Source organism: Sylvia atricapilla, chromosome 5 (assembly GCF_009819655.1).
Source record: "Sylvia atricapilla isolate bSylAtr1 chromosome 5, bSylAtr1.pri, whole genome shotgun sequence".
Taxonomy (NCBI): domain Eukaryota; kingdom Metazoa; phylum Chordata; class Aves; order Passeriformes; family Sylviidae; genus Sylvia; species Sylvia atricapilla.
The window spans coordinates 34,225,104-34,240,347 of record NC_089144.1 but is presented as its reverse complement, the minus strand read 5'-3'; the positions used below and the strand labels follow the sequence as shown (position 1 = coordinate 34,240,347).

Sequence of the window (15,244 nt, the reverse complement as noted above, 5' to 3'; positions counted from 1 at the left end):
CCTTCTGATTTGAGATGACTAAAAAACCAAAGTGAATCCATTCCTTCTTCAGCTATGCAACACTTCATTATCACTGACTCCTAGACACACAGTTTCCACAAAGGCTTCCTTGGAAGCAGAGGAGAAACTGATGCATCCCACTGCAGGCTCTTTTAAGTGCAATTCAAGCTACAATGCCCTAAATTAGAGGGATTTTTAATGTGTTTCCATGTGTACCTATATATGAGAAGATCCTTGACTTCTTTCAAATATTTAATTGCTTCTTCCACAAATACTTATTGCTATACACTTATCTGTCTAATCATGTCTGATTTTTCTGGTTCAAGGTCTAGTACAAACAAGATTTTAATTTCATGCTTCCCATTGGTTTGACCGATCCCCTTCAGTGCTTAAGCATTTCAGGTACGAGCAGAAATTGTGGCAAGATAACTTTTGCCTTCAGTAACAAAAGCAGCAACAGTGTAAGAGTAGATTAGTGGGTTACAAAAATTGCTGTTGAGGACCCAACTTCTGCACTGTGCTTGTTATGAGTTTATTTTTAACTTACTCTAGCCTGGTCCTGCGGCCTGAGCTCCTGTTAACAATTGGATAACATCAAGGGAGTTTCTGAAAACACTTTTCAGTTTTATTTTACCTGAAAGGAGCTAAATTTTTTTGGCTCCCAGAGTGCTCCCAAATGCAAGCCAAACTGAAGTGAGTGGTGATCAGGAAATTTGTTTTATGTTCCCATATGTAGAACAATTGGCACACAAACATAGAGGATCTCACTGCCCTATGCCATTTTGCCCTATATGGGCAGGAAAAAAATGTAAGTCAGTCTAAAATGTCTTTGGGCTTTTTTTTCTTGGTGACTATTGAATCAGAATTGATGAGTTTCCAGAAGAAAAACTCTTATGGAAAGGACAGAGCAGTTCAAGTGTGCTGATGGAAACCAGAGTTGGTGTGCCTGAGTTCTGAGCTGTCTGCGATTAATACTTGACTTGTCTGTGGACTGTTGCAAAGCTGTGAAAGCATTGTTCTACTATGCTTGTGCACATGGAGGCAGAGGTAGAGCACCACAAAGTCTGGAGTGTCACAGCTCCTCTGCTGCTGCTATCCACACTAGCTAGACTAAAATAAACCCACCCTAGCCATTGTAGCAATATGCTGCAGTTTCCCCTTCCATTTTACTGTATGGATATGCACATAGATAGGCTGATGTGTCAAAACCAGGGGTACTGAAAAAGCAAAAAGTGAGAGCCCAGAGCCCTGTACACATTATTACAAAACAGAACAATCAATTGAGGTGGCAGGTTCCTTTCACTACTCTTTTTCGTAAGTTTTGTAAGTTTTTCATAGTTTACATATAGACTTTCCTAGGTATTACTAGGGATATTAATAAAATTAATACTTTCCTAAATCCTTGGTATAAATCCTGAATAATTGATGAAATTAATATTGTTTCACAACAACCAAACAGCAGTGCTAGGAAAGGTATTCCCCTCCTTTATGGTAACTAACTCATATAGCCACTTTAAAATACCAACACGTGGTCCATTATTAGTAGACCAATCTTGCTGTTGCTTAGCTGTCAAATTCAATGAAAGTGGCAGGAGTTAAATTAGTTGTGAGACTGAAGAATCTCTCAAAATCAGAAGAAAGTGCTGACTACTCAAAAGTTACTGACAAGGAAGGAACTGACACCTAAAAAACTGCCTAAGTTTCATTTCCTTAGGAAAAGATTAACAAGTCAACCTTCCACAGTAACTACATTTTAATTGTTTTAAAGTATGATACTTGAAACTGTATTTTGTTCTTTTTGAAAAGAGTATTTTTTGTAGCTTGGGGGGAAAGAAAGAGCAATATTTGTTCATTTTATTGCCTTTCTTAAAACCTGTTTTATTTTAGTTTGGAGTCAGAATCTCAGTAGTCTCTTCAAAAAACAGCAGAAATTCAGCTTCTCATTTCTTGGGTTTGGGGTTTTTAAAAAGTATTTGTTAGTATTACTAGCTAATTCAATCTTTTCATTTCCTAAAGAGGACTAACATATATTCATTCAGAGCACTTCATAGTTGTCAGTTCGGGCCTTTGTAGAAGGAAGATGAGCAAATTTAAAGTGAAGTGCATCTACACTCGAGCCACAGCAGCTCTTCTATAGGCAGCCTTACTTCCTGTGGGGATGCAAAGGAAATGTAACTCAGGGTGTGAAGCACCTTCTTCATTTTTTAGCTACTAAAAAGCAAAGGTCTTGCATATTTCTCCTTGCACTTCAAATTCTGAATCTAAGTGAAAAATCTTTGCAAGCAAACTCTTCTCAAGAAGTCCAGTTCTAAGTAAAATGTTATCTGTGGATTAATTGCTTGTAAGCCTGACTTTGTGGCATTCTTATATGTATCCTGGAAGCTGGACAGAAACAGGTAGGACCAAATCTGTGTACTGATTTGTTTCTTTTCTGTGAGTAAAGATGACTGGCTTGCTTAGTCACACAATTATGAATGGCTCTGAAGAGATTGGTAGGTGAGGGGAATCCCCACCCAACTGTCTCCTGGATTTTTTTAGAAGAAAAGGTTGCACCATGAAGTAGATTTCTTCTAAGAAACATCCTGTGGATGTTTCCAAATGATTATGACTGAAAATATCCACTCTCTAGGCTGGCTTGAAACATTTAATGGGTATTTTCTTACTGATGCCTGAAACAAATCATTGACTTGTGCCCACATCTCCACACTAGTGTTTCCATGTACATATGTGACAATTAACAACTATAGATTATGTAAAGAATAAGAAGAAAATGATCTCATTTTTTTTCCCAAGATGCTGACATTTCAACTTAGAATATTCAATGAGAAATTAAAGTAGGATTGCTTTCACTACTGTGTACTTTCAAATTTAAATGTGAGTATTAATTACTAACAATAAATGTATTTGTAAGATAAAGTATTTACACCATGAGAACAAATACAACTGTATAATGAAAACTCAAATGGCACTTGAATTCCTCATTAGAAGTTAGATCAAAAAGCTCCAATGCAAATAAAAGCCAGCAGCAAAGAAAATCAGCATATGGAGAAGGAAAAAACCCCAACATGGGGAGAAAATTCTGTAAATATAATGAGAGGAAGACGAGCAGGACTGGCTTGCTGACATGTTGGTAGTCTGAAAAGTCTCATTTTGATATAATATCAAGAATACAAGAAAACTATTAGGTTGTTACCAATCTACAATGAATTTTCAGTGAAATCTGTGCTATTTTGTGAGGGTGAAGGTTGGCCCCTTGTGAGGTTAATGGAGATCCCTGAATGGATTAACCTAGCACATACAGAAACCAACAGCTAGTTCAAGACTAGCACCCTTTGGTCTTTTCTCTCTAAAAATGAAATAGTCCTTCTGAAAAAGAGCCTTGGGTTGTTATCACAGCTACTTGGATGTAGACGTTCCAGTAGTTTTTTGTTCTTTTGAAGGTGGATCTGATCCTATGAAAACGAAACTGAGTAACAGACAGAAAATAGCAGACGTCTCTGTATGGAGAGCTGAAGTATAGAGAAAAACACGAATTCATTTACTGGGAATTGGGGAAAGACACTGTGTGCAAAACATGACATTTTTTCTGTCAATACTGTACAACGGTAGACGTATACTTACATATTTACAGGAAATATCAGAAAGACAGAACAAGCCAGGCCAAATTGCAGCGGAATTGTTTTCTACATGAACTAGCTCTCTCGAAGTGAATTAAAATATTATGTTGAAACTAACTGAAATATTTGTGGAAAAGGTTATCATAATACTAGCATGCTGGTCTTATGAAGAGCAGGGCTATTAGGGAATTACAGAATCATAGAATATCCTGAGCTGGAAGGAAGAAAGGAATTAGAAACCCCTGGAAGACCACTTTTGGCAGAACTATTTTAATAAAATATATCTTTATTTGATAGAATGCTTTAAATCCACCAAGGCACAAAATCTCTTATCTGAAGTCAGTATGTTTCACTGTTAGCATGGGATAGATACCATTGCCTGCTTAGCATTAAAAATCAACAATATGAATGTTGCAGTGCTAGTGTTTAAAAAGACTAGGCAAAAGTATTTAAAAAAATAGGGAAAACTTTGAAACAATTGTCTTTAAATAACACATTTTTCTAAAACGAAGAATAGAAATTCATGGTTTTTATCCTTGTCCAGCAACCATACTAATTAAAAAGTCATTGGAAAAAAATCTCAATCCCAAAACTCTATATCCAAAGATTCATGAGATCTTATAAAACAAGAAGCTTTAAAGTGGAAACAAACTGTAATTATATAATACCATGATATAATGCCCATACTGAGAAGTACCTCCAAAGGACATTAGGGTGCTGAAAACAGAAAACTTTCAAGTGTTTTATTCCCTTTGGAAGAATGAAGAAGAGAGGGTGAAAATGGAAGATTTTATGTAGAAAAACCTGTAGACACTCCATGGCTGTAGCACAGAGGCATCACACCAGCCACAATTTATACTGCTGCTGTGCCAACAGTTTTGCTGCTTTTCCATTGATATAGACTTAAACTAAAATTCGAATTTTATTCTATTTTATGGGAAAGATATTTCAATGAGAATTTGAAAGAGTGGAAAAATTCCAGACTGTAGAAATACAGAGTAAAAATGCACAGCATGTTTGCCCATCACAGTCTGCTACGTTGCCAAATTTTTTCCATATTTTAATACAAGAAAAAGAGTATTTTGGAACTTCACCTTCCTTTCTCATGGTTAGCTCTCATGGGTACCTTATAGTCTCTAAATCCTTCATACATGGAGACTGGGTTTTTTTTGGAATACTGGTTTGTACCAGCTTGAAATATGGCACAAGACAAGAAGGAAACTGATCTCCATTGCATATTGCAGTCCATGCAGAATTAGCAATGAGAAAACATGTGTTTTAGGTCTCTCTTCCCAGGCTCAGAATTCCTCATATATGTCAATTCAACAGTCTATCAAAGAAAAGAAAAGGAAGACAGAATTATGCTGATTTTAGAAACAGACATGAACAGGCTATCAATGAGGACAGACATTCTGAGGAAAATATTTGTTAACATCTCTAGAAAATTATTTTAATATGTGTCCTGAATATTTATATTATTACTGGAGTGTTTCGACAATATACAGCTGATAGTAATACCGTTAAGGCTTTCCATAAAGTCCACTGTAGTGTTTGAGAAAGGCCAGCCCAGAACAGCTATTCCTGGCTATCTGCTTCTTGGGAAAAGCTAAAACTTGAACTCTTACAGGATAGATGAGTACTCACACCATGAGGAGTAATTATTTCCTGTTGCTAATTCAGAAAGGAATCATTAGTGTTCGCTGGGGAAATCCTGCATGGGTTTACTAAATTAAAAAACTGAAGGAAAGCATGAAACAGATATCTTGTATGAGTAAAAAGTACCAATATTTTAATAATTTTGAACTTACACTCAGATCACTTCAAGTTGTACCTGTCAGCTCATTATCTATTTGGACGTCTGTCTCTCTAGATGTTCCTTCCCTTTCTTCAGAAGACTCAACGGCTAATGTGTGTGAGAAAAATTTTGAGAGGAAAGAAGGATCAATAATATGCTTTTTCCTGTTTGCATTTGCATGCAGACAGGAGTATGTAATGGAGGCCAAAGGGCCTTCCATGTGTCATGTTTCAGACTGTACAAACTGGATTTCCAGCCCTCTCATACGATATTATCTCCAAAGTGTCCCTGGAAGGGGCTGAAATTTTGTTTAGAAAAATGTTAAAACAGTGAACTTTGAGCATTTCAGAACTTCCTTCTACTTCCCTGAAAATTTTTCTTATAAAACAAAGTAGATGATTTGTGCCAACATTATCTTTACTGATTGCTGGTAACATCCTCTAAATCGCGGAGCTCCAGTGGTCAGACGGAGTAGTCAATTACTTCGTCCACGATGTGTAGCACTGAGGAAGCATATTGTCCTGCGCTGCAGTGTAGGATGTGCCCAAAGTATGTATTCTATCACCATCCTCATGAGCTGTTGAAACCAGGTGGGGCAGTGTTTCCCTTGCCCCCTCCCTCGGGACTATCTTCTGTCACTGGCCCATCAATGCCTTGCTGCAGGACTCACAGGTAACTCCCTCTGGGAGCTCCCTTTGTTTAATGGGCCATAAAGGACCCACTGCATAGCTCATAGAAAGAGATCATCCCATTGTGAGATGCTCTGCCCAGGGGGAGGAGCCAAACATTCCCATCTGGATATAATCTGGGATTTAGAACAGTACTGGCAGCCTTTACCCACTGGATTCCCAGAGGACCAGAGCTACCAGACCTTTCTACTGGATCACTGCTTCACAACTTCATCTGGACTGCTATCACCATCCTAACTAACAGGGTTACAGGCTGTATTCTGACTCTGTCAGGGGTATTTTTTACTATTGCTTCTTTAAAATTTAATTTTGCTTTACTTTTTTCCCCCTTCATAATAAATTGTATTTTTGACTTGGAGTCTTTCACTGGTTTTGCTTTTTAAATCAGTACACATATCCTTATCTGTAGGAGAGTGGTGGGTTGGTTGTTTTTATTTGATTTTTGGTTTTGATTTTTGTTTGGTTTGATTGTTAGTTTGTTTATTGTTTTGGGGATTTTTGTTCTTTGAGTTTGGTTGGGGTTTTTTTGGGCTTTTTTTGTTTTGGTTTGGTTTGTTTTGGTTTGGCAGGGAAAATTACAGTGTTATAATATGTAATATGTTTATAAGGGTCAGTTGCAAATTCACAGGATCATAGATATGTTTGGGTTGGAAGAATCTTCAAAGATCATGTAGTTCCAACTGCATGGGCAGGGAACCTTCCACTGGACCAGGTTGCTCACAGCCCCATCTGTCCTGGCCTTGAACACTTCCAGGAACAGGGAACCCACAACATCTCTGGGTGATGTTCTGGTGTCTCATCACCTTCACAGTAAAGATTTTCTTCCTAATGCCTAATAATCAATCCCTTTCCCTCTGACATTCTGAAGCCACTGAAGCCATTCTCCTCGTCTTATGACTACATGCCCTTGTAAAAAGTCCCTCGCTCTCTTTCTTGTAAGTCCCCTTAAGTCCCCCTTAGTCAAGTAGCTTGATTATCAAGACATCTACTTTGCAGATTGTAGCAACATGAATAACAATGTTCAGTAATTACATAGCACTGGTACAATGTGTAGGCAAAGTTTAATCACTTAACACCCTCAAGTGTGCCAACACCCCCTCCACCGCCACAGCACTGTGGAGGAGGAAACAAAAGAATTATTTCTATTGCTTTGTAAGAAAGGGAGACTTGAGAGATGAAGTCTGACAACTCAGAATGACAACTCAGGGAGAGTTTTCCAACCATGGGCTGCTTTCCTGGGGCAGTGATAATAGAGAAAGCCCCTGTATTTTAGTGAAATGAAGTCAGGCAGAGATCTGCTGAACTGGCATAGGCAGTTGTTCACTAAACCACTCAACACTCTGAGGAGTATGAATAAAACAAAAAATGAAAGGGAAAAAGCTACAATCAGGGGTCATAGTGAAATCTGACATGACTCTGCAAGGGCATCTTCGGGTATTTGGTGTAAGGTGTTATATGAACAGAAGGGTGTGAAACCTCTGCTTTGCATCAAGAGTCAGATGACTTCCAGGCAGCAAAATGAAAAAATGCCTTGGTTTCACTTCCTTCTGTGTTAGGACCAGATGGTAATCCAGCTGTGACTATGGAGTCTCACAGAAGGACCACTTCAATTCTATACAGCACAAGATTTTTCATTCCTATTCTGGCATCCCTTTCAACTAGGTTAGGACAAGTGTTCAGACAAAGAGCTTGTGTTAGTGTTGCGTGTCCAGTCCTCTTCGGCATGCACTCCATGGATATCTGCTAAAGAACACAAATAAAACATTGCATGCTCTTAGGTCTTTTGGAAAGTGCAGATATTTTCAGGATACCTCCTGCATTGTTTGTAATGATGTTGGTTCTCAGTACAGGCAGTGTAGGGGAGCTATTTGAACCTGAGTCTTCCTCACAACCTGGCTGTTCACATTTCTTGGGCAACAAGACATGCACTGGACAAAGGTAATCTAGTTCATCACTTTTGGGCAGAATGGGAAGCAAAACAAGAGACACAGGACCTTCATGTTCTAACCTGCTCTAGATAGTTGCCTAATTTCAAAATGATTTGGAGACATGATACTGTGTGTCAACAAAAGAGAATATTATGAGACTATTATGTCAATGTTAAATGTGGCACCATTTATTAAAATGTAAGTGATTTGGAAAAGGGATGCTATATTTCTGTGTTAAAATACATTTCAGTGCAGCTGATGATTTAATACAGAACATTCAATGCTTCATATGATAATTTGAATAAGGAGATTAGTAAAAGGTCTGAATCTAGCCTCCTCAGGCAGGAGAGTGTACCTAAAATACAGACCTGCACTTTGAAGATAGCATAACAGAGATAGATGTAATGGCTTTTTTCTTTGCTTTTTTCTTATTTTTTTTCCTCAGTTTATGATAAAATACTTGTAGCACTGCATTGTGGGCAAAGCACTGCAATGGAACCTGAAGATGCTATTTGTGTTCCTAGATTTCCCTTTTTCAGAAGCTGAATGATCACGAATCATAACATTGCTCTGTGCTTCTATTTCCTTACCTGCAAAATTGAATGCTCGGCAAGTGGCCTTCTCTGAAGTATGAGGAGAAGAAACTAGCCAACTAATCCACCAAAACTATAACCAGTATTGCCAAAATGTGAGTTGGCAAAATCCCTTTTTTCTGATACTTCATCCTCCTGTCATTCTTAGAAATTTAGTTGTAATGTGAGACCAAAGGGAGGTCATCTGAAAGGCCCAGCTTGCTGGGGGTGAGATGTCTGTCTGACAAGTTTAACGGGGCAGCCTAACCCAGCATAGTCATTCTGGATGAATAGTTCCCTGTAGAAGGCAATATTCCTGACTTAATATTTCACCCCCTGGAATTACATCTTCTGCTTGGCTAAAAAATTACAGCAATTAGTTGTGTTCAACTGCATTGTGATTTGTTCTTAATGTGTTAGGAAGACTGTGCTCTTTGAGTAAAGAATCTTCCCCGAACTCCCCTCTTTCAGGCCTTCTTTTCACTCTTCTAGTAATTCAGCCCAAAAGCACTGATCAAATTAGAACATGTAATGGCAAAAACTGGGCTTCATGACTCAGTCCTTCTTCCAGTTGTATGTTTCTGATTGCAAAAAGAGTGTCAAAGGTAACAGGAATAATTTTCATTCTCCCTCTTTACATGTCCTTTCCAACACTTTGCCAAAGAATTGCTCTGTTGACTCATGGCCAGTCAATGAACCTCAGCAGGTGTCCCCATCTTGTAAAATATGCTGGATTTTCCTGTGTGTGTAAGACTACATTTAGCTGAGCTATACCATGTGTTTGGGCTTGCTTTGCATAGCAATCCAGATATTTCAATCAATAGGTTTGTTCAGTGTGCTGGCATTTGTGAGTTTACTTTGAATTCTGAATCCACTTTGAATTTTGGTAGGACCTCCATTTCGTCACCATCCCTGGTGGTAATTAAAAGGCATGTGACTGTGGTGTTTAGGAACATGGTTTAGTGGTGGACTCAGCAGTGCTAGGTTAGAGGTTGCACTCGGTGACCTCAAGGGTCTTTTTCAAATGAAATGATTCTGTGATTCTAATTTTTGGCACAGAAGAAAAATGGTTTGAGTTGGAAGGGACATTTGAAGATCATCTAGTCCAGACTCTCTGCCTTGAGTGGGGATGTTAACTTTGCATTTCTTTACAGTGCTTTGAAGCATCCTCGAATAGCACTGTTACCTTACCTTCATGCCAACACTTCAAGCAATTAAGTTATAACTAAATAAATTTTAACTTAAACTAAAACAAAGATGTGGATTGCATAGTATTACTACCTCAAGCAGATTACGGCACTAATTGTTGTGCAGCTCCACATTTGTTGTGAGATGTGTCCCCTCTGTCTATGCTGCTGTTCCCAGGGAGTTCTTGCACACAGCTTTTGGGCCTGCTGTTGTTGGTGAAATTTGGTTCTTTTCCCAGAAAAATGACTTTTCCCTGGTAGATGTAGTCTAGGTCTATTCCACAGACCAACAAACCTTATCATTTGTTGCTCTTTCAAGCAACAAATGAAAATGATTTGATGACATTAGTGGTCATTAGCTGAGATGGAAGGAGCTTCAGGGTAGAGTTTCTTCCAAGGAATTATGGAAAATTATGTGGGTCTGAGACGGAGAGTTCTAATCTTACCTGTTGGGCACCACTTTAATTTTCATGTTTCTGATGAACTACAGACACCTTCCATTGCAGTCTATGTGAGCTGAGCCCACAAGTGCCCTCTTCCTGATTCTCTCTCTCTCTTCTTTTCCTTAAGGGCCCCTTCTTTCTTTCCCTTGTAGGCTCTTACCTACTCTCCATTCATATACTGCAGTCTAAAACTATCTGATTTTTTCATAAGACTTTTCAGAAAAAGCTCTTTTCCCATTATATCCATCAAAGCAGTGTTTAGTTCCTGTACAAAAACATTTTCCCCAGCTATCCTCAATACTGCTGTTTCAGGGTTCTGTATGCACTTGGAGACCACTCTGTCTGTCCTCTTCAATGGGGCTTGTTTTCATCCGTGTCCCTCTGTTTTCACATGCTACACACATTTGTGCAAGTGAAATGGCAGATGGGGAATTTTAATCATTGCCAAGGAGAAATGAGTGTCATAAGTACTAAATACTCTGCTCCCACAGATACTAGACAACCATAGAGGGATTTAATATAATACATTGTTGCATTCATGCTGGAACCTTGTTTGTCCTGTTCTTAATCGGGAGGTGAAGAATGCAAAAGTAGCAGGAGTGCACTTCAGACCATGGAAAGGATGCAAACAGTCTTTCACAAAAGGACAGCAGCAGAAAGAATGTTTAAATCTCTAAGTGTCTCTATAGAATGCCACAGCAAACTTGGTGGTTACTTTGAACGAATACCAGAAATGAGTTGCCTGTTGCACTGACCCTTTAACCACAAGTTAAGATTTTTTTTTCAGATGGTGTGTAAGAACAGGTTTGAGCCAAAACGCATACTCCTCCACCAGCATGGCAATTTTCCCCTTTTCCCCAACCACGTGTAAAAGAAACTTCAGAATCTGCCACGTAAATGTTACCCATTGATAAACCACTGAAAATTTTTCCAGGACCATACTTTAACAAGACGCTTTCGAGGGATTCCCTTGATTAGCCAAAAAATGAAGGGTTCTTATCTAACACTATCTTGTCTAAATATACACAGCCGGTGATGACGAAATAAAAAAATTTCAAGACCAGGTATAAATACCACTGACAGGCTGATGAAGTTAAGTCGTCTACTTGCTTCTAATAGAAGATTTAACTATTAGAAGTTGGAGCTCTCTGCTCTTAGACTTGTTCTCCCAGAACTTATCTAAGCAGTTTAACTAAACTATCACCAAGAAAATGGCTTTCCAAACCTACAGCTTGTTTGTTCTGTCTGTCATCATGATTTCATTTGGACATGTTGAAAATAGATTGAATCTTCTTCAACTTCAAAATGATATAGACAAACTGAAAGCTGATTTTGTAAGTATAGTCTTCTACTGCATTTCTCTTCTCCTGCTGCTTGTGCTATACACATAATCCAAACTTGAGCACTGCTTGACATACTCAGTATGTGCCAATAGAGGGTAATCATGGAACTAATTTTTTGATCATACCTTTTCTTAACAAGAATATGGATTTTTTGTTTGTTTGTTTTAGTATGTTCTTTCATTAACCTGATTCAGCTTTTCAATTGTCATTGTTATTGTAATAATTTGAATTTATTTTAAGGATGTTCTTTCTTTCACAATAGCTTTTCCTAGCTCAATTCAGCTTTCATTACATGGAATACTTTGTAACAAGAAATCTTAATGCAATTTATGGTGAATATATGAATTTTTATTCAGTTCTGACTAGATGCAATTTACTGACTTTTTAAATTTTATGTTAGCAATGTCAATGGAAGATGTAGTTCTAGTTAGCTATATAAAAATATTGCAAATGAACCTTTGCTTTAAAAATGCATTTGCTGCTTAAACTATTTTAAGCTGTAGTAGTCTGTTGCTCAAAGGTGATTTCTACTTATTCTTTTGCATCCTCTAGTCATTTCATTTCCACATGTGTGATTATGCTCTAGCATGGGAATGTAATCTGGCATGATATTTTTTCTTGTCAAATAGAATTTTGGTAACTTGATAACAGTAATATTAATTCACCAATCTTCATCTGAAAGGCAGTAAAGTAGTACACAGCTGAATTCAACGGGGATTAGTAAGAGACAGCAGATCTACAACACATTTTTCATTAACAGCTTTTATTTTCAATATATTTTTGTTGGGATTTTTTCCCTCTGAATGCATGGAAACAACTGCAACAGTCTGCTTCTATTTTCAGCTCTGATTTTTCCATCATTTTGTCATAATTTTGTGCAAATAACAGTTGAAATTCAGTAGTCAGAGAACCACCCTGAAGTGGTAAAGACTAGTGTGATACCTCAGAGTTTGCAGGAAACTGGCGCTGTAAAAGTGGCATTATGTCTTAAATTTGTCATTAATATAGACCAGGGAGAGTGTTACTAGAATATCTATATAACTTTATAAGAGATCCTGAGCCATGGTGAGCTTTTTGCACTGACATTAAAACTTTGCTCCATAGCAGGTGCTCCCCACCTTTCAGAAGTAGAAAAAATGAGTTTAGGAGTGTGCTTAGTGTGGGGAGCCAATCAGCCTGGGAGGTTCCTGTCAGAACTGCAAGTTTCCTCTTTGCACTCACTGTGTTTAAATTACTGAGCAGACAAAAGAAGGAAATAGTCAGTGTTGTTTACAAAAAGGAAAAAAAGACACACAGAAGAGGAAATGATTCAGTTTGTCTTTCCTTGGTAGGAGAGTTGTATTGCTCTTAACTTCCTAGAACCAGTTGCCAACATCTGATGGTTAAACTCCATGCCTGTGAGCCTCCCAGTAGTCTACTAATCTTGCATATCCCCATATCTGCCTGTGGGCTACTGGGATGTTCTCCAATTCTTAAAATTATAGTTTTATACTAAAAACAGTTAATTCTTGTTCCATGTGAGATTTTACTGAGACTGTATGAATTTAGGGTCACAGGTTACAAACTGTTGGACTTTTAGTTACCAGAAAACATGCCAAGATCAGACCTAATGATTTTCTAGCCAGTTGTTGTGCTCATGAGCTTTTATTTTCATCTGTCAATAGCAAAACTTACAAGGAGCACTTGGAAAAACAGATGTACTAAACATTTTTATTTAGAAGAGTTGTAGCAGAAAACGCTGAAAAGAGGACTAATATAATTTCTGATACTAGGCAGCCAAGCAATGGGCCTTGGTGGCTACAGAAGTGAAAGCATTATGATAGCTGTAGACTAGATGTGCAAAAATCTGAATTTTGATGCTCATTTGAATAAAGAACACAAATTTGCCTTGTGGTAAATATTGTTTGTGTAATAGATATGTTTGGGGTTTTTTTGCAGAACTCAAGCCATTCTGATGTAGCTGATGGTGGACCTATTTTTACAGAGAGGCTGTCAAGCTGGACAGAGGTGAGTCAAAACCAGATATGATGAAGCATCTCAGACATTTTTCTGGTACAAAACAGCTCCCAGAACCAGTGTAATTAGTGGTAGGACGAACATGAGCAGAGTTCTCTTCAGTAGCTTGGAAATGAGACAAAAATCCCCATAAAAAACTTTATATTGCACCATGAACTGACCCAGAGGTACAGCCAAGCCTGGAAGATGAGTTGCAACATCTTTATCGTCTTGTTTCAAATGGCAGAGAACCCCTGTATACTGTGTTTTATCTTCCTTCCTTTCCCTGCTGATAGGCACTTACAGACCTTTCTTTTTGATGGTATTTTTCAACAGAGAAATGAAAAAAGGATCATCCTGAGTCAGATTATTTCCATGTACTTGAAAATGCTGGAAAGTACTGACGGGTCAAAGGCTCATGTCAGGAACATAGCTGAGGAGCTCCATACTCTGAAAGAAAGCCTTTCTGATGGCTCAAAGAAGATAGAAGATCTCAAGGACCTGACTAAACTTCAGGTAAGGCTCTTCCTTTTCCTCCAAATCTTGTGTCATTGTATTTTCCTGTTGTGATTTGAGTGTGATTTAAGCTAGTAACACTTCAGTAATCTATATGGTAATCCCTGTGCATCTCAGTTCATGCTGGAAAACCAAGTATTTCCAGCTGCAGGGGCTGCTGCATGTCTATAGTGTGAGGTAGTTTTGAGTCTTGAGGAAATTTGGCAGCACTGTCCCACTGCCATTGCCACAGCCCTTTGTGGCATAGAAACGGGTTGTGAAAGTTGTGCCTGGCTGTAGAATGCTCTGTGGCACCTGGAATGCCCTGGGAGCACTTGGCTCATGGTGCTCATGCCAATGGCACAAACCACCGACCTCCTCAGAGGTCTGCAGACAATGCCCCACTGGAGTCAGCTGCTTTCAGCTGCAGGGAAGCTCTGTTTCACAGAGTATGGCTGGTCTGTGGCAGGTGGCAAAGTAGCGCAGAAAGTGGAAAACAAAAATTGGTGATATAGTGGCTCTTTGCTGTGGGAATTAGGTAGTAGGGAATTGAAAATTGCAGCTGTCCTTCTGTTTTACTCTGGTAGTAGGGTAGCCTGTGTGTTGTGGTCAGTAAACAATTATAGCTCTTGACATGACTTTTGTTCCATTTCTTTCTTGCTTATTACAGATGAGTGACTTGAAAATCCAGCGCAAGGCTGTGAATGAGCTGTTCAGCGTCTTACAAAAACTGGTGGATACCTCAAGTTCTCACAAAAGAAAAAGAAGACAGTTTCAGAGGCTGTGCAAATGCTAATGCTGTCTTATGATCTTCCGTACTGAGCTACTGTGCAAATCTTGTTGGGACAAGAATTTTTTTATTTCAATCTTACTATTGTTTTTTTATACATTTATTTATTACTATTTAAGTGTCTTAAGTAATTATTTATAAAGAAATACTAATCAAAATATTTATACTTCCTAATACTATATAAGAAATTACTTTTGTCTTAAAATCCTGTCTATTTGTTATATGTTTGTTGATCTGAAAATACAGAATGAGGCAGTGTTTAGCCAGTTTCCATATGGAAATCTTGAAATTACATTATAATGGTACCCAGCTTTCCATCTGGTGCTGTCTTGAGAGAGGGATGTTATGAGATAAGTCCTATGTATTTGGCATGGAGATTACAAGCACCAG

At 38.3% G+C, this 15,244-nt stretch overlaps 1 protein-coding gene across 1 annotated transcript; it reads left to right on the top strand.

Annotated features, from left to right (window-relative positions):
* The first annotated feature begins 11,442 nt into the window (after positions 1-11,442).
* On the top strand, positions 11,443-14,905 carry IFNG (interferon gamma). The gene is made up of 4 exons (XM_066318480.1): positions 11,443-11,565; positions 13,513-13,581; positions 13,906-14,085; positions 14,735-14,905. Exons 1-4 carry the CDS (start codon positions 11,443-11,445, stop codon positions 14,858-14,860), a joined length of 498 nt encoding a protein of 165 aa, XP_066174577.1. The 3' UTR covers positions 14,861-14,905.
* Positions 14,906-15,244: the final 339 nt, after the last annotated feature.